Source organism: Magallana gigas, chromosome 4, assembly GCF_963853765.1.
Source record: "Magallana gigas chromosome 4, xbMagGiga1.1, whole genome shotgun sequence".
Classification (NCBI taxonomy): domain Eukaryota; kingdom Metazoa; phylum Mollusca; class Bivalvia; order Ostreida; family Ostreidae; genus Magallana; species Magallana gigas.
Window position 1 is genome coordinate 51959847 of NC_088856.1, and position 19011 is coordinate 51978857.

Sequence of the window (19011 nt, forward strand, 5' to 3'; positions counted from 1 at the left end):
ATATTTGGTTACTCAATGTACATTTATTTAAATACTTATAAAGATATTTGACTTTCGCATAAATATTACTGCGAAACCGACTATAATACTAGAACATATTTAAAGGGATCTAGATACGATATAAGATCAAAATTTTTTTTTTTTGTATTTTATTTATAATTTTTTTTTACATTTCCCACGACGTCTATTATTCAGCATAGATATAGTTTCTCAGCATTTCAGTCTATTTCAGAATTTTTCCTAAAATAAAAATCACGCACCATTTTTTGAAAAGCACTAGAAAAACTCAGTATTGATATGTTTTTACTTATTCAAAATTATTTTCGTTAAGTCCAAAATGTTTTCATCGAGGGGTTTAGAAAAATATACAATACATGATCGATTCTCTATAATAATACAGAGATTCATGTGTATTTAAAAAATATATATGAATAAGTCCCGCCAACTTTCGTTAAAAAGAATCATTTTGTAAATCTAGCAATTTAAAACGACAAAAAAATCACCATATTTAGTAACCACGAACCGTTTTACCAATTAATTGCTATTTTAGATAAGCCCATGAACGCTATCATAACCGTAATTTTGAATCGGGCTCGTGATGGTACATCAATTAGGTCGGGATCAGGGTATTTTGATACACGTTCGACTTTCCTCTGTAAAACTTCGACGGACGGTGTTCACTTAGTACGAGAAAATGACGGAGGAGAAAGCGGTGACAGTTTTCAGGGATTATCTAAGGATCAAAACTGTACACCCAACACCGGCGTACGGTAAGAGACAGAGACGTTGTTTGGTGTTTTTTGTTTTTTTACGTGTTCCATGCGTCATACAAGTGTTCATGTGATGCAGCAGTTATACAGTACACTCAGTTTTCTACTCTAGTGTAAGACCCATAACACTCAAGTGGACAAATTCATTTGCAAACATGCATTTCTATTATATAGTTTGTTTTTTTTAACCGGGATGTGATGACACTGTACATAACGTCATTACTAATGGCAGTGCAAATAGCAGAGAATGCATGACTTAATTAAGACATTAGAAGTTTGAACTTTACACTTTCTTCTTCTTCTTCCTATAATGTGCTGGCCTCGGTTTCCGAGTGTTATAGCACGCATCGAACACAGCTAAAAGCCTCCTAATCACAGTTAAAATCGGGTAAAAGCAATGGTCTGCATGTCACTTACGCAGCTAGGTTAAGGACGCCCATGGATTACCGTATGAAATAAATACACTAAAAACGGACTTTATTCCAGACAAAGTATACAAACTCATCCAAATATGGCAATGATAAAGTTTATACATCATTATGTAACTACCGATCTCCCCTACATTTTTCACCGGAACACAGCCACCGCATCAGCTGTTTATCACGTGATACGCTAAAAATAGAGCAGCTACATATGACTTCATTTATTGCAAAAGTTCGACGATATACGAATAAAATATTAAATTGTTGTTTATATCACTTAAAAGAAAATTAATACGGAACTTTCGAGTTACGGATCCGCTCCGAGTTTTATCGCTCCACTTACGTAATTGTAGGGCATAGTTCACTTCCGCATTCCTGAGCAACGTATAAACAGAAAACATGGAAGACTTCAATGTGTATCAAGTACCGGCTTTAAAACACTACTTAAGTAAAAAAGGCATTACAACATCGATTTACAGAAAATTTCACTTGATAAGACTTTGTGAATTGGCTAGGGAAATCAACTTAGAGGATCAAGACACAGATGATGATTACATAAACATGGACATTCGTCGTAGAACTGTCGGAGACCGGACTTTACCAAGCGTTAGCGAGGTACACTTTTATTTCAAAATGCATTGTTATTTCTATGAAATAAATTAATAGATATTAATTTAACCAGATATATTATATGCTTAACTAAGAGAGAGAGAGAGAGAGAGAGAGAGAGAGAGAGAGAGAGATGTCAACGTAGTTTATTTGATTTGTCACAATCATCATCGTATAATGTAATAATTTATTTAATGAGATTATCCAAAACACTGTATCTTATTTGGAATATTTTATCTTACAGGTAAAATCATCTGACTGGAGTGGAGATTTAAAGCTGATGCCTGATATATACACTGCAGATGTTTTTGTATATCTCATCAATATTGGTTGGGATCAACATCGGCTCCATTCCTATAGAACAGATAAGGGTTATCTGTTATATCAGAACAGCCATATCGACAGTGTTCGAGTGTTTCCTATTGACTCGGATTACACTTATATTCGTTGCAGCACCACCCCAGAAACCCGTCAATCAGAAGACCCCTATATGACATGGCTCCTAGTGAAATCCGATGGCCGTATCCTATCTGGTGGCTGCTCCTGTGTTGCGTAAGTCTAGCAGTGTGCTTTATTAACTATCAATATAATGTTGATTCCATAATTATAATGGGAGAGTCAGACAATAATAACATTCTACATTTTGTCTTTGTAGTGATGATGGTTCCTGCAAGCACTGCACAGCCCTTGCATTTGCACTTGCAGCTTTTAGCGATCGCCATAAAGACAGGCATACAGAGGTTGGGACCGATGTGCAGTGTGAGTGGGATAAGCCCAGGAGGGAGAGCAAGCCTTGTCGTGTGAAGGAAATTTGCACCTCACACAGGACAGTCCCGGAGATGCCCAGCAAGGCGGACTATCAACCGTGCCCTACACTTACCACTGAGAGTAACAGAGAAGTTGAGAAAGAGCTGTTTAGGATGTGTCAAGGTACAGGTGCTCTTCTCTTACAGACTCTGGACCCTCCTTCAGATGAGGACGAAGATCTCCAAGAAAACCCTCCTGACATGATAGATGCTGTAACTCATACAAGTCAGAGTGGCGAGCCATTGATTGACTATCTGAAAAATGTGTTCAATTCTGATGTTGTCAAGGACGTTGAGCAGATGACCTGTGGTCAGACTGAAAATGAACTGTGGTTTAAGTACAGATATGGTAGGATTACATCTTCATTGTTTTCAAAAGTATGTCACTTTAGAGGGAAGAATCATGATAATTATATCACTCGTGAAATACTTAATGATAAATCTAATGCTTTAAACACCAATGCAATAATGTATGGAAGGCAGAATGAAATTATAGCTAAACAATTGTTTTTTGACATGTATTCTCATGACCATGTGAATGCCAAAATGAAACCTTGTGGTTTAAATATATCTGTAGATCATCCATTTTTAGGTGCATCACCAGATGCATATTTGTATTGCAAATGTTGTGGGAAAGGTTTGGTGGAGGTAAAATGTTCATATTCACACAGAAATGAGCCACCATATGATGTTGCTAGTGACCCTAATTATCATTTATACAGAGACACTAATGATGTTGTCAAGCTCAGGGTAGATTCTCCATGGTATGTTCAAATTCAAGGACAGCTTGGGGTATGTAAAGCTAGATGGTGTGACTTTGTGTTTTACACAGACATGGGATTTATAAGTGATAGGATTTATTATGATGAATGTTTTTTTAATGATATTGTGAACAAGTGCAGCAGCTTTTTTGATAAACATGTTCACCCTGCACTGCTTGCTAAAATCTAGAACAAGTTTTGTAGTCTGTTATGTATTATACCAGTCTTAAGATTTTGATTTGAGGCAACACAGCATATGATTTTTTTCTTCATTGTTTTGTGATGTTTCTGACATGTCCTATGCTATCTTATGACAACAGATAGCAATATTAAACCACACTCTGATAACAGCCTGTTGTTGACTTTTTTTGTAAATAGAAAAAAATATATATAAACAGTTTTGAAATGATAATATATATTTGGTATACATGGTATATTGCTAAATCACTTTAACAACAGTAACACAAAATATGTAAAATAACAATGATATAAGTCTCTTCCATGTAACACAAACAATCAACAGAACAAATTGACAAATATTAATTTAGCATTGAACATGTTAATTTTTTACAAGCGGTTTTGACAAATTGCATAGAAAGGCAGCAACAACAAGAATCTGGTTTGCAATTGGCTTTAAATTGATTGGTAGAATCCCAGATAAAAGTTTATATGATTTTAAACGTTGTATAGCACGTTCCACATGAATTCGTAATTTAGCTATCTGTCTTGTCCGCTGAATCTCACCAGAATTCAATCGCTTTCCTTTTCCCCACTTACATTTATGTGTAAATGGTGGAATGACCAACTTAGCCCTTCGTTCCAGTAGGTAATCTCTGATGATGAAACCACGATCTGCCATCACCTCATCTCCAGCAGTTATCAAATCCAGGAAACCACTATTGGCTGTAATGTACCTGTCAGACACATTGCCACCCCACAATTCAGACACAAAAGAGAATGCACCTGTGGGTGTTATTCCAACAAGGCTTTTAAATGTATTATGTCCCTTGTAATTGCTGTAGGTTTGGCTTTGAGCAGTAGGTGTCCTTGGCTTTTGAATGAATATCTCGGTACAGTCTATGATAATTCTAGTCCTAGGGAATGTCTGTTTGAAAGACCTTGGCATATGTTTCTTGATGCTTTGTAGTGATGGCCATTTCAGATGAGGTTTGAAAACTTGGGACATGTAGTTAATCCATGTACACACAACTTGTGACACTCTTGTCTCAGACACACCAAATAAATCACCAATCAAAAAGGCAGGAACAGAGAGTCTTAGTCGAAGAAGTGTTAATAAAAACTCATGGAACTTTGTCAACTTCCGCTTTGGGCCTGGTTTTCTGGCTTCAGATGTTTCGTAATTCATGTTTGATGTACTGTTTTTTCCTGACCAGTATTTGAGTTTGGTGCATACTTTATCAAGTATAGCTGTAAGATAAGGGTTAAGATATATAACAAATATATATATATAAATTAAATCACAAGTATCAAGAGTTCATACATAGATATATGATTGTATTAATAAAAAAAGTGAAAAAAATGTTTGTTTCTATATCTTAATTATACAATCATATCACCTACATAATTAATATGTACATTTTAAACAAATGTATATTTCCAAATAGCTTACCGAATATTCCGAAGAGCATAGTAATACTAGGTATTCCTAAGTATTTTCTGACTGCTGAATCAGACCGCGTAATTCTGTTTACAAACTGCTCCCTGAGAATATGGTCTGTCTCTTTGGTCATTGTCTCCATATGGTGTATGTCGTCCATGGTAAGATCTGTCTGCACAGCAGACTCCACAAAATCTTCACTGCATCTAGACTCGATAGACCGTTTGCAGTAAATATGGTCAGAGTCTGTAATTTTCATACAAATAATACAATATATATATACACACACACACACACACACACACACACAAAGAAAATATATATAATATACAAAGAATAAGTCCAATGCTCAAACAACTTTTATTTAAAAGAGGTAAAATTTTGTAGTCTAGCTGCATTTTATTGTTATATATACCCATTAAATAATTTAGAAAAATATTCATAATATCCAATGATATTGTATACAAGCTTGTACTTACTATTATTTCCATGAGCGTTTATGAGGTCCATAGTCTCAGGGCAAGGTACCTCTAAACAGTTTTCATTGGACTTGGAAGACTGATCAGTATCTACAACACACTCGTGTGCTACAGGGAGAGGTATATGTATAGCTCCATTCCCCTCATACAAAATTGTGATATCCTTCATCTGCAAATTATGCATTGTAATTTAACTAAACATCATATTTGAATGTACATGTATATGCAAATATATTTTTTAAATATAAACATTGTTGCATGTACTAAATAGTGTTACCTATCATGCAAGATTATTTAGTCACAATAACTGATTAATTATATTCATACATGTATGTATGCTTTCATCATGTTAAAGGCATACCGGTATATCAATAGCTATAAAATTGTCACGATGATAATATAGGTATAAAGCACCTTGTTTATATTTATATAGGTGACACTTATATATAGTAGGTCCACAATTTTTTTTTTACGAATTAACACATCTGTGAAATTCAAACAAGTTATATTTACCGCAATTCGTTCTGTTGAATGAGAATTCTGACTGACTGACACAGAATCTGTGGATGTAGAACTCTCTGCACTTTGACGTTTTGCAATAGAAGTTGATTTTCTGACATTTTTCGGATTTTTAAAATTGTTTCGAGGAAACAATGTTGGTACAGGGTTGTTTTCAGTGGGACAACCATCTACAAAATGTAGAGAACAGACCGAGTGGTATCGTTTAGGAGAATAGTTTTCGTCTCGAAAAACTTGTTGAAGCCATTGCCGTCGTAGTTTAGGTTGACGCTTTGGTCCTGGATACGGATGAAACTGTATACCTTGCATCCACGGATATATGTCTAAATTGGCCTTCTTTCTCCCATCCGAAGCACAACCTGGCACAGAACACCAGTAATGACTGGGATTGTCCGTGCTCTTCCTCTTTTTTGGACTAGGCATCGTTTCGTCTGCTATATAGATGTTGTTGCGATGTAAACAATTTGCCCTACAATTCCGCAATATCACGTGATCGAAGTGTATAAAAGTCGACCGGAAACCGTCGTTCCGGGGTATCTCGAAAGTTCCGTATTGCTTAATCTAAAAAGTGCTGGGAGCAACTATAGCAGTACCAGCAACATGCTTAACTTTAGCATTGATCGTTCAAGTTTAATAAAAAATTTCAATAACCGAGTTAATTCACGTGTCAAAAAAATGTTTCCTTTCAAGCAACAACTTGCTCCCAGCACTTTTTACAATCACTGGTATTTGATGAAAAAATAAAAAAGTTAAACACAATCCTTAAAATTGACGGGATATCGTTGAACTTTTGCAATTTTAGACAGATGTATATGATTTTATGCAAAATAGCCGATTTTCAAACGCACTGATGATCAGGATCAAGGGCAGATAATCTGGCGTTGTGAAGCGCGGAAAATTTAAAGATTTACATTGTTAATCGTTGGTTATTCCTTACCTGCACATTTCATTAACCTTTTAAACCTTTCAATTCGTAAAATACACAGGAATATTACCAATTTATTATTTTTTGTTCAGTTTAAACAGAAAAGAGTGATAGATTCGTCAATGCACCAGAACAGAATCAGATAACCCCATGCGCGGATCTAAGGTCTGGGGTGGGTGCTGGTTTTCTATAAATGTCTTCCTTATAATTTTAGACTAATTAAAGTGTATATATAACAGGCTAAAGAAAAAAAATAAGAAGCCAGATCCACGCGTACGTAGGATCGTTTTTGAAAGGGGGCAGACTCATCCAAAAAACCTTGACAAGCAAAGAAAAAAAATCAATATTTCTTTACATACTCTCAAAACAGTTGGGGGCCAACTCCATGCATATTAATTTCTTATATGTAAATTTAAAAAAAAAAATTTCAGAAAGAAAAAGCGGGGGGGGGGGGGGGGGGGGGGGGATCATCCCCCCCCCACCCCCATCTTATGCTACGTACCTGCTTCAATCTACCCCTGTTTATTAAATATGTAATTTGATATTGTTATCAAGTGTGTCCATGCGCGGATCTAGAGGAGGGGTAAGAGGAGTCCCAACCCCCCTGGAAAATGAAAATTTATTAAATTTACATACGTCTAGTAAAATCATCGCAAATATGCCTCGGACACGACCATCCCCCCCCCCCACAATCACATCACATCACAATCTCATCCTTCAGACACCCCCCCCACCCCCCCTGGAAATTTTTTTGGATCCGCGCATGGTGTCTCTGCCACGATATAAGTTAATCTTGCTTATAACTATAAGAGTACCATAAAGTCAGAATATTTTTTTTCATCATATTAAGATACAGAATTCTTTTAAAGACACACTGAACTTCATATTTGTCAAGATTTTCATAAATAATTGTATAAAATTGTCATAAAAAATAGTGCATATGATATCAAATGAATTATACAAAATAAAGGCATCAATATATACTTTTATTGAAAAGCAAAATTTCAAAACTCACAATTGTAATTTTTTTAAACAGCTTTTTAATTTTGTTTTTAATAATGTCTTCACACATTCAAAATACACCAAAGCATGATGATGAGCACCTTTTTATCCATCATGTTTATATGCATTATCAGGTTATTTTTTTATTAAATAGTCTGAAGAACACAGGGAATATGTGGGTAGGGAAGACAGGGTAACCTCAAGAGTTGAAACCACAAGAATCGACCCGCAAAACCCATGTCGCCAGGTGGTAGCAGAAGTTCATGTTGGGCTGAAATAAAAATTTTAAAAAATCAATTAGCTGGGGGAACATATGCATAGCAAATACATGAATATTTGTTACAAAAAAAATACACTGACCATGCAGTGTCATATGTATGAAAACATGCGCGGATCTAGAAGGGAGGAAGATTTTACATTGTATGCCTCAGACCACATGAAAAAAAACAATTACCCTTCGGACCTCCTCCCCCCCCCCCCCCTCCCCCCCCCTCCTGGAAAAAAATTTCTGGATCTGTGCATATGACAAGATGGCAGTACAAAAACCAAACCAAATAGCTTAGGTCTAAACTATTAACACATATCAAATTGAGAGAGAGAGAGAGTCTGCTTTACTCAAAGTGTGATACATGTAGTAAATATTTAATTTCTTTTGATATACTATATATCTCTTCTCGAAATAATCGTTGACATTATAATTCCATTAGTTTCATTTTTTTTTCTATCAATGAATTGTCCATAATGTCACACATAAGCTGATGTATCTGAGTACAGTAACCATTTATCCAACATACACATGTATTTGTTATCTCAAAATTGTTTGTATACAATGTACATGTACATGTGCTATGCATGAACACTTTACCGAGAAGTGAATCAATATGTATTTACATAAAGATAAACCATAACTCAGAACAAATAACAATGATTCTGTAAAAAAAAATCCAAAAAAGACTGTATTATGAATATCAGGGAATATAAATACCCAAAAATTCTGACCTTAGGGTAATATATATATTAAGTTCTTTTCAATTTTAAAATTAAAATCTTCTTTTAAGAATATACATAAATGAATTCTAGAATAGCATATAAGTTTAATTTACATTGGTTAATTTTTAAAAAAAAGTCTGCTATTGAGGAAATGTATATGTCATTGTATGCATGTACATGTGGATAAGGTAGTGAATAATAATAACAAACCAGGTCAGTTTAAAGCTTGTGCCCCTCGAATATTATCTAGCCACTATGCAACCTGGTCTCAAGCGGCCGAGTCTGACCACCACATATGTTAGATTTTACTGGTTGGGGTTTATTATCAGATTATTATGAAGCATAACTGCACATATTTAACACATCAAATATATTAATCATATATTTTTAATGCAGCACATACAAATTGAATATGTAGTACAAATCTTTCTGAACTTTTGAATTCATAAATGAAGCTGTGGATGGCAATATGAAATATTGTTTTATTAAAATAAGTAAAGAAATCATGATGCATACATGCACTTGATGATTACATCATTCTACACTTGTGTACCATGGGACCCCACATGTTTATACAGTGTATGCTACATGTATTATGGTGTGTATATACAATAGTTCAATACAAACCGGAACTAAGACACACATGTACATACAGTATACGTGTATATATAGCATAATAACAAATAAGAATTCAAAACAGTTTTACAGATATCTACTGTAAACTATACCAGCAAAATGAATTATATCATCTAAGATCCAAAAATTTACTGAAGTGCAAAACATATGTATAATCACCATGCAAACATGCATATGCACTTTGTAGGCCCTAATGAGTTCTATAATTGTGTACCCTGGGAACCCCACCTATTTCAAGTGCAATGTTTACAGTGTCTGGTGTGTAGTTCAATACACAAAATAATAGCCTAATAAGAAATAATAATTCAAAACAGCGATGATGTGCAAAACAACACGTGTGTAACGTACATACATGTACACTGCATGGACTGAAAAGGGTATCGGGTGCGTTCGCCCTATCCACATGTTCGCCTTAGTCCGTTCGCTCTAGGTCCCTTCGCTCTAACTATCGTTCGCTCAAATAATCGTTCGCCTTAAACCTCGATCGCTCCTTGTTTATAAATAAACAATATTATAAATTATTTCATTTACGTTTAACTTAAAACTTGTTAACATTTATTGATTATTCGTATATAATATGTTTTTCCTTCATCAAAAATGACGTTACTGGTATACATTAATTGTAAGGTTTTATTGCCGTACATTGTCGATAACCGTCTTCTTGTTTTTAGAATGATTCGCTTGGTGTTTTTAAACAATTAAAAAATTTGAGACTTTAATTGGCTCATTCAGAAGCCTAGCAGATGATTATCACCTATTCTATCTTTTTTAAACTACTGTCAACCATGGTGATTATTATGTAGAAGTAGAAAGGGCGGAATTGTTTTCATTAATCATATATGTATCTTCCAAAATGTTTAAATTGACCAGAATACACAAAAATATATAAATTAATTAATCCTTTATGAAATTAAGGCGAACGGACACAGTGCGAACGGCGTCAAGAGCGAACGGACCTAGGGCGAACGAAAACTAGAGCGAACGGCGTCAAGGGCGAACGCGTTTAAGAGCGAACGAACAGCCAATCACTGAAAAGAGTAAATGATTTGAAAGGAAAAGGTCAACACTACCTATTCTGTATTAAAACATACCTTTATTATCTTTCAAACGATGGTTGAGCAGCATTTTCCACTCTCGGCGTCTTGCAGGCCATGCATCTTATGAAAATGTTGACACACCGCTGTCAGCTGTTCGCAACCAAAACAAAGCGAGTGAAAGCGCTGTGTTGACGCGGATGGTAAGCAAACGACAATGTAATTTTAAGAAATAAACACCTTTAGTCACATATTTTCGATACAATATTCTTTAAAATAAAATTCAAAATGATTATTTAAAGCAGTCAATCGATAAATTTTTACAGCGATCGCTTTACTATATCGAAAGTAGGAAAAAGATGAAAACATGAATAATGGGCGGAGCTAACGTCATGAAATGTCACGTGATATTCATGAGGTGAAATCTATGGGAGGCCTTAACCTAGCTGCGTAAGGGTCATAGGACACAGCTAAGGTTGTTGTTTAGCTGCTTCTTGAAGCCATCGATGGTACTGGCTTCTTTAACGTCATCTGACAGGCTGTTCCAGTCCCTGATGGTTCTTGGGAAGAAGGAGAACTTATACACGTCTTTGTATGTTGGTGGCTGACGGTACACATGAATTGAAACTGCAGAAAAATTAATTGGCGTGTTGCTGAACCCCCAAATTAAAATATAAGTAAAGAAAATTGATAAATAAAATGAAATGCTATTGATCTTTGCCCGTTTGGTATATTCCTGCCGAGATTGGATAGGCTTGATATTTTGACTGTCACCTTTACCGAATCTTGAGACAGCCCTTCATAATCCGACAATTCAGTGAAGGTGTCAGTCCAGATCAAGGAGAGCCGAATCTGTGCTGAGTTTACGTGCTTGGTATTGTAGTAGAACGGTGCCCTTGACTTATTGCTAAGTAAACATTTGGCTCAAGCAATCTGGCGTCTATTTTAAGGGTCATTATATTTACGTGCATGATGCTGAGTGTATTTTGTACTTTAGTTACTAGAAGGACCTGACATATATTTATTTAATCATTGTTTAATAAATTATTTAGATCCTATCTTTAGATATATTTGGGTAGGTGTCCTAGGCCTTTAATGCAATATATTCAGGTACACGATAGTGTACTCAGTATTTATTCTCATACGTTCATAAGTCTGGCCACGATATGCCAGTGCATACAGTCCTTTAATTAGGTTAAACGTGTGCTGATAAATAGGTCATTCCGTTGTTTACCTATATAGGTAACCTCCTTGTTTGTCAAAGTGATTGATCCAGAATCACGGTCAACAAAATATACTGAGCGTATATTGGGAGTAGAAATATTTAGAATATCTCTTCAAAAAATATAAATTTAACTAGAGCAGAGCTCGTGGCAAAGCCACGAGTAGGTCTTCCGTTGTTGCTGCGAGTTGAAAAATATGTGATATGGTGTCAAACGATTATAATTATTATCTTTCAGTTCTGCTTTTGTTATAAAAACGTGTTGTGATTGAAAGCCTGCATATAAAACGTGTTTTGAAAAAGAAAACTAGAGGTACTGTGAGCAAGCTCACAATTGATACCCCCCGCTAAGGAAAAAATCATTACGCGTGTATTTTTGCTATTATAGAAAATATTGGATGAATCTATTTCACTGTCCATTTTTTATAAATAATAACTGCTTTATTTTTGGAAACTGTTAATTTTTAGCTTCTAATATTTCCATTAATACAAGACATGACACAGACAGAATTTAGCTTTTTTGAAACAATGACCTTGAACTTTCTCAATTGACCTTGGGTCAAGGTCATGACATACCCTTTAATCATAAGCAATCTTTGTGTGAAGTAAGAACTTCCAATGTTTCCCCATAAGAAAGATATGGACCAGACACGAATTTTGCATTTTTTCTGCCAGTGACCTTGACCTTGCCCGAATGACCTTGGGTCAAGGCCATGACACACCCTAAGGTCATAAGCAATCTTTGTTTGAAGTAAGAACTTCCAATGTTTCCCTATAAGAAAGATATGGACCGGACACGAATTTTGCACTTTTTCTGCCAGTGACCTTGACCTTGCCCTAGTGACCTTGGGTCAAGGTCATGACACACTCTTAGGTCAAAAGCAATCTTTGTGTGAAGTAAGAACTTCCAATGTTTCCCCATAAGAAAGATATGGACCGGACACGAATTTTGCACTTTTTCTGCCAGTGACCTTGACCTTGCCCGAATGACCTTGGGTCAAGGTCATGACACACCCTTAGGTCATAAGCAATCTTTGTGTGAAGTAAGAACTTCCAATGTATCTCCATAAGAAAGATATAGACCGGACACAATTGCACAGACAAGACGGACAGACAGACAGACAGACAGACAGACAGACAGACAGACGGACGGACGGACGGACAAGGTGATTCCTATATACCCCCCCCCCCCCAACTTTGTTTGCGGGGGGTATAATAAGAAAATGTTTTAGGAAAACTATTTGTCGCACACAGTTTATGTAATCGTAACAAACATTATTTAAAAAAATGAGATATTTAATGGCGAGTTAAATTTTCAGAGGGTAGCAAGCATTGTAATAAACAGTATGTACTCATGTGTCATGTCAGGAATTGTGGTGGTTTTTTTTTTAACCGAACCCGCTAACAAAACACGTAACCTTTTCTCTAAGATAACTTCTTTATTTAAATATTTGTAAATTTTTGAAGACAATGTGCAATTTAGAATTGTTGCGTGCTGACAAAATTTACAGACCCTGAAACGTACTACTACAACAAAAAAAGCGTGCGACTTACGTGCGAAAAACGTTTCGTATTAACCGTTTAGCGTTTCGTGTGAATCGTGAAGCGTTTCGTGTAAACCGTTTAGCGTTTCGGACAAAGCGTGCAGAATTTCGGACAATGCGTTTAAATCGTTTCGAGCAAAGCGTGCGAGAACCATGTGAAACGTTTATCAGATTTCATTCGGAACTCTCTGACAATTTGTTTCAAAATGGAGCCCGTGTTTTACATTACATGTACTTTAAACTGTTTGTGATTGGCAAAACTCTCTTGTAGGTATTTTCATGAAGAAAAAAAATCTAGAAGAAATGATATACTTATCTTTTTACAAAACTGAATTTATTTTTAACAAACAAAAGAAAGGTATATGTATTAAAAGACGACTAGTTACAGAGTACATGTATATATAACGTTTTTATACGATGTTTCAGTACTGGTACAGTTTTACCGGTAACGAATATTTGCCAGTATCGAATAATTTTTGGAAAAATTATTGGTGGAAGACAAAGTTGAGGTTTTAAAAAATTCTAGCTAGGTGATTATAACACAGAAATAAATATTATATCATTGCGTGAAGTTGTTTGCCATTTGCACGATTATTTACCGAATTGTTTACAAATTAAAAATGTGCCCCAGATATGAGCTGCCGGATGTTCAAAGCAGAAAAAACGAAAGCCTAACTATGAAAATAAGTTTGTTATTGATCCCTATTTAATGAATAATTAGTAAATATAATTCATTTAAAAAGATAATACATCATATCAAATAATAATGGAGCTTTGAATGAAATTACGACTTCAAAAAGAACCACGTGTAGTTTTCCTAGTTACGGTTCATTGCGACAGAAGTATTATTTGGCTGCAAAAATTGATAGATATACGGGAAAAACAAAGGAAAATGGCAACTACTTATCATCAATTACTACTATAAAGTGTTTTTATGAAAATTCAATATTATAAAGTAACGGAAATGAAAAATGTTCAAGTCCAGTTTCAATTTGACCGGAAAACGGTATGATAAAAATAACGATCATATAATTTGTTTAAATGACATATTCCCACAATTGTTTTTCCTTGTTCATTTATAAGTCCAATATCATGTACCTCTAGTATATTTTTGAAATTAATTTGCCTCAAAATATTCGGTCAGAAGAGATAAAGGGCGCTTAATTTGATACTGGGAAACGAATTCAAAACTAGGAAACTGGAGGGGGTGTTGAAATTACTGTCTCCGTAATTCATCCTTTATATTTTCGGAAGTTTGATACAGTTTAGAAGGACAAAGAAACGCGATTTAAACAAAAAATAAAAACATTTGGAATTCCGATAATAATAGTTGCATACACGAGAAACCGCATACTGATTCGTTAATGACTGTACAATATTAAAATTCGCTATACATAAAAAATATTAAATACAGTTAGCAAAACATGATTTCTGTTGGAACAAGCCTTAATCAACTTTAACTTGCACGAGCATGTTTTGATAAGCATGTATCTTTTTTAATTTATTTACATCGATAACTCTTATTGAGACCACTCGCGGCACACATAACCTCGGACATCGGGTGAGACCTGCACCTGGCTGAACCTGTCAATCAAACTCTGTGTATTTGTTTTCATTGGATGGTCAAGCGTCTCTTTTTTTGTCAATAGCCAATGGAAAAAATAATGACTTCAAGGTAATTGGAATCAGTATTTGATGAAGCACACAATTTAAATGATAGAAAATTTATTAACTATTTGAACAAAATCAAATGTAAACATAGAAAGAAAACATACTGATCATTTCTATGAATTGCGGTAAGTAAGTTCTTTGGAATCCCGATTATAGATATTTTTACAAGTAATTATTTTAATTACTTAAACCACTGTTAACGGAAAACAAGACGTAATTAACGCACAGGGATTTGCCTACAATGTACACAGTCATGCAATTAATTAAATGGGAATCTTTACGAATGGAACTTAATTCAAATAGATCATGATAATCCATATACACTGTACGCCGTTATACATGTAAGGAGCGCCGGTAATATATACGAAGATTGAGTCAAAAACTTAAATCATTTTCATTTCTTGTTCTTTCAATACAATGTTAAATTACATTGAAAAAAATCCGAAATAGTAATTACAACTTTTTTTTTGTTTAATCATTTGATTTTTTTCTGAGGTACATGGATATGTACAGAACATATTTATTTACGCGAATGATACGACATAGGAAAAAAATTATCGGATGTTTGTATAACATTGTTTTCTAACGAATGTGACTAATTTAATTTTAAATATTTTTCAACATTATCAATGTAAATAATATTAGATTAATTTCCTGTTTGTATTTTTACATCGTATTCTCTCAAACCAATAAAAATACTAATGTTAAAAGAAAAATCAAATCCCGCCGAATACTGAAAAACCGATTTCAGTTTGTAATCATACAGATTTTTATTTTTGGTATTGACTATTGAGTTACGGTAACATTTTATCTGGATGATTTTTTATTTATATTTTATGTAGTAAAAGCACCATTCCAACTGTTACTCAATTACATAACAATTGATGACCCGGGGCTATATATGTTCTGAGCTGTGTGCGCTGAAGCGACACAAGATTCTCGGTCGCAAGTGTCGATTGATTTAACACAGACTGACCGAATAAACAAACGGTTGGGAAAGTGAAACAAGAAGAAGCCACCAAAAATGATTTTCGACAGATCTTGATATCGTTTCGCCAAAAAAAAAAAAAATACAGCGCGAGCTCCTGTCAGCGGGGCGGGAGGAGGGGGCGGGGGGGGGGGGGGGGCAGCAATGAGTTCGCTTCCATAATGAAACGAACATGTAGAAAAACTACAGAAGTGATTAATATGTGACCGATAGAATCTAATCTAAAGTTGTTTAAAATTCATGTGAATATTCTTTTAAATAATCATCGAATGCCTCAACTCAGGACATTCTTTTATCGTGCTAGCACCTACCGCAAACACGTAACATGGAACTTTGATTATAATTTAATTTGATTTTAAACTACCTTGTACGCTATCGTATACACCAATGCTTAATCAACTGTACAAGTAAAATAAATTTATCTTTTCATCTTAAACCAAAATAATAGTTGAAAACATAATAAAATATAGTTGGTTCCGTGCAAAATGCCAAAATATGAAACATTAACGTGTGATAAGGTACAAGATCACGAACCGACCGCGGATCACTTGTCCAATCGTGCCGGATCTCCTCAGCCATGGGCGATGGATTATCATCATTTAAATGTTTAATATTTAGGGGGGGGGTTGTTGTTGATTTAAAACATTATTTGTACAGTTTATAAAATATTTTATATAAACAAACCAACCATTAATTTATGTCTGACGATGTTTCCGATTTGGAGTAATATCGTTCATTAATATTCATTTACACTCAAATTTAATTAAATAAATACAAAATGGACAAACTTTTTTTAACATAAAATTAAAACAGTTCTTGTATTTACGACTATATTAACTCAAACACATTCATATGCATGGAAGTGTGCGTCTCGGTGTGCGAATCTTGTGTATAAATAACCGCTATGTAGTGCAGCCGTGGCTGAGATCCTCGGCCGTGGGCGAACGATAGATTACGTAAAGGTACAACGCACAGACCCACACAGCTCAGAACCCAGCAAGCCTTGAAAATTGCAGTATAATGACCTTACTCTATCAAATAGAAGTTATTTATTTTAAACTTAAAACCCACAATTTATCTATATCTATTATTGCTTTACATGTAGATTGAGAATGACATTGCTGTTATTAATTAACTGAACGATTTCTTAATTGACACCCAATCGTTTAATCCATAAAAAAACATGTGTAATCAAAACGAAAAAAAATTCTTGGGTTTGCGGATAAATAAACTCATATATGAGAGACGCAACTCTCGTGTATTAGATAACCCCTGACCGCTAGGTAGTCCAGCCGCGACCATGGTGACCGATTTTCTCGGCCGCGGGCGAGGGAGAGCTTACGTAATGGTACACACCAGCTCTGATTCAAGGTAGATTTTAAATGTATGGATTAATAACTAAAATGTAATGCATAGATTTTTTTTAATTCCATATTTTGTGGTTTACTAGAAAAGAAAAACAATGATTTGTTTTCCAAATCCCGTTTTTAAGGGTTGAGCATTATAAGAACTTAACAACAATGACTTAAACTCCTAAAAAAGCACGTATTCTAAAAAAAAAATTCTTATGAATTAATGCCGTTTGTATAAACCAGCATACTTTCTGCGGTGACTTTATGCCAGTTGTACGCGCAAAGACTTTCGTTAACTTGTCAAATGAAAACAGGTACATGTTAACATGTAAAGCTTTTTACACTCATACTACACAAATCACATACAAAATAACATTGTAACGACCTTTATGAGATCCCAACTTACAACTTTTCCAGCGACAGCCATATCAAAATCCTAACCGTTTTTGACTTATTAAGCAAATTTTTTTAGGGGCCATTGGCCCTTAATTTAAGGGGCCAGTACTTTTTTATTGGTATCAAATGAAAGCCCTCTATATTTTGCACAACTTTTATTCTACATGTCTTAACAAAATATTTTTCGTTTAAAAGATATAAAGGAAAATATGTCTAAATTTTCGCACTTTTTTGAATCCTGTTTTTTGATCCCCTACCTTTTCCTAAATAAATCAAAGTACTGAAAGTACTGAAAAGCGCTAACCTAGCTTGGTTCTAAGAAAATTTATTGTGTGCAAGCGTAGGCGGAAATGAGCCTTATCGAAATTTTGGTTTATGTTTAATGAATATCAATTTAAAGTATCGAAGGCCAGATTTCTTTAAATATATGTTACTTTCTGAAGATGATGTGAATTAAGGTAACCCACTCCTCAATGTTTTATCAAGATTTTCTTGAGAAGTATATCATTGAAATCTGTAGACAAAACATACTTAAAAATACAAAGATAATGGGGGGTCAGTATCCATCCCTCTGAGTTATGGCCTATTTAATTTGACCTTTTCGCACCTAAAATGCAACATTTCATCCTGATTAGGATTTTTTGTCAGTATTTTTGATTAAGCAAACTTATTTCTTCAAATATTGTCTTTAATTATGCACAATGGTCACACTGAATAGAGGGATTACGCAAAAAATTTGTACGAAGCTGCATAAATTTTTGTGTGACCTTTTTGCACTTAAAATAGACAATTTCTATAATAGTTACAATTTGATTTGAAATAAAAACTTTTTGAATATCAAGAATTTTATAAGATAATTAAATCAAATATGCCTAGATATGTATTCAGTATCATTTTGACATAATATAACATGGGGTTCAGTGATGTCAAATTTTAGATATAGGGCTTCAAAGGTAAAATTCTCGCAAAATTTGGCTTAAAAAATTTCAGATATGTTCTATATATTTGCATGATTTTATGCTAAACGGCTATCACATTCTCAAGATTTGATTTTGTACATGTCACACAGAACCTATAAAATATGTTACAAACCTATCAAATGTTAAAAATGTGAATAATGAATAAAGTATAATAAAAAGAAAAGTATATTTAAAATTCATAAATTGGTTGTTTCGGTCATTTTCGTCTAAGAAACCTTCCGCACGAAAAAATAGTTCCCCAAAAAACTTGTTTGTTTCTTGAATTCAAATGGATTTTCTTTATGAAT

At 34.4% G+C, this 19011-nt stretch overlaps 3 protein-coding genes and 1 long non-coding RNA gene across 4 annotated transcripts in view; 2 read left to right on the forward strand and 2 right to left on the reverse strand.

Moving 5' to 3' along the window:
* The first annotated feature begins 608 nt into the window (after nt 1-608).
* LOC136274918 (aminoacylase-1-like) overlaps nt 609-19011 on the forward strand; it is a 34793-nt gene continuing 16390 nt past the window's right edge. The window contains exon 1 of the mRNA XM_066082820.1: nt 609-770. Coding sequence (XP_065938892.1) covers nt 695-770 — 76 coding nt within the window. The 5' untranslated portion in view covers nt 609-694. The remainder of the gene's footprint in view (nt 771-19011) is intronic.
* Nucleotides 1479-3718, forward strand: LOC117680381 (uncharacterized). The gene is made up of 3 exons (XM_034460887.2): nt 1479-1807; nt 2046-2353; nt 2457-3718. Exons 1-3 carry the CDS (start codon nt 1592-1594, stop codon nt 3556-3558), a joined length of 1626 nt encoding a protein of 541 aa, XP_034316778.2. The 5' UTR covers nt 1479-1591; the 3' UTR covers nt 3559-3718.
* LOC105337627 (uncharacterized) lies at nt 3800-6534 on the reverse strand. The gene is made up of 4 exons (XM_034461074.2): nt 5979-6534; nt 5466-5634; nt 4999-5232; nt 3800-4796 (listed from the first exon to the last, which is right to left on the reverse strand). The coding sequence occupies exons 1-4, from the start codon at nt 6405-6407 to the stop codon at nt 3928-3930; spliced, it is 1701 nt and encodes a 566-aa protein (XP_034316965.2). The 5' UTR covers nt 6408-6534; the 3' UTR covers nt 3800-3927.
* On the reverse strand, nt 7879-11019 carry LOC117683418 (uncharacterized). The gene is made up of 2 exons (XR_010713367.1): nt 10629-11019; nt 7879-8182 (listed from the first exon to the last, which is right to left on the reverse strand). It is a non-coding gene; the product is annotated as an uncharacterized lncRNA (long non-coding RNA).

What these genes read in the sequence shown, in the direction of transcription:
- LOC117680381 (XM_034460887.2), top strand. Translation starts at nt 1,592, where the DNA reads ATGGAAGACTTCAATGTGTATCAAGTACCGGCTTTAAAACACTACTTA. An exon ending in CTTTACCAAGCGTTAGCGAG is followed by an intron (nt 1,808 to 2,045) that starts GTACACTTTTAT and finishes TTTATCTTACAG; the next exon opens with GTAAAATCATCTGACTGGAG. An exon ending in GGTGGCTGCTCCTGTGTTGC is followed by an intron (nt 2,354 to 2,456) that starts GTAAGTCTAGCA and finishes TTGTCTTTGTAG; the next exon opens with TGATGATGGTTCCTGCAAGC.
- LOC105337627 (XM_034461074.2), bottom strand. Translation starts at nt 6,407, where the DNA reads ATGCCTAGTCCAAAAAAGAGGAAGAGCACGGACAATCCCAGTCATTAC. An exon ending in ATTCAACAGAACGAATTGCG is followed by an intron (nt 5,635 to 5,978) that starts GTAAATATAACT and finishes CATAATTTGCAG; the next exon opens with ATGAAGGATATCACAATTTT. An exon ending in TATGCTCTTCGGAATATTCG is followed by an intron (nt 4,797 to 4,998) that starts GTAAGCTATTTG and finishes CTTATCTTACAG; the next exon opens with CTATACTTGATAAAGTATGC.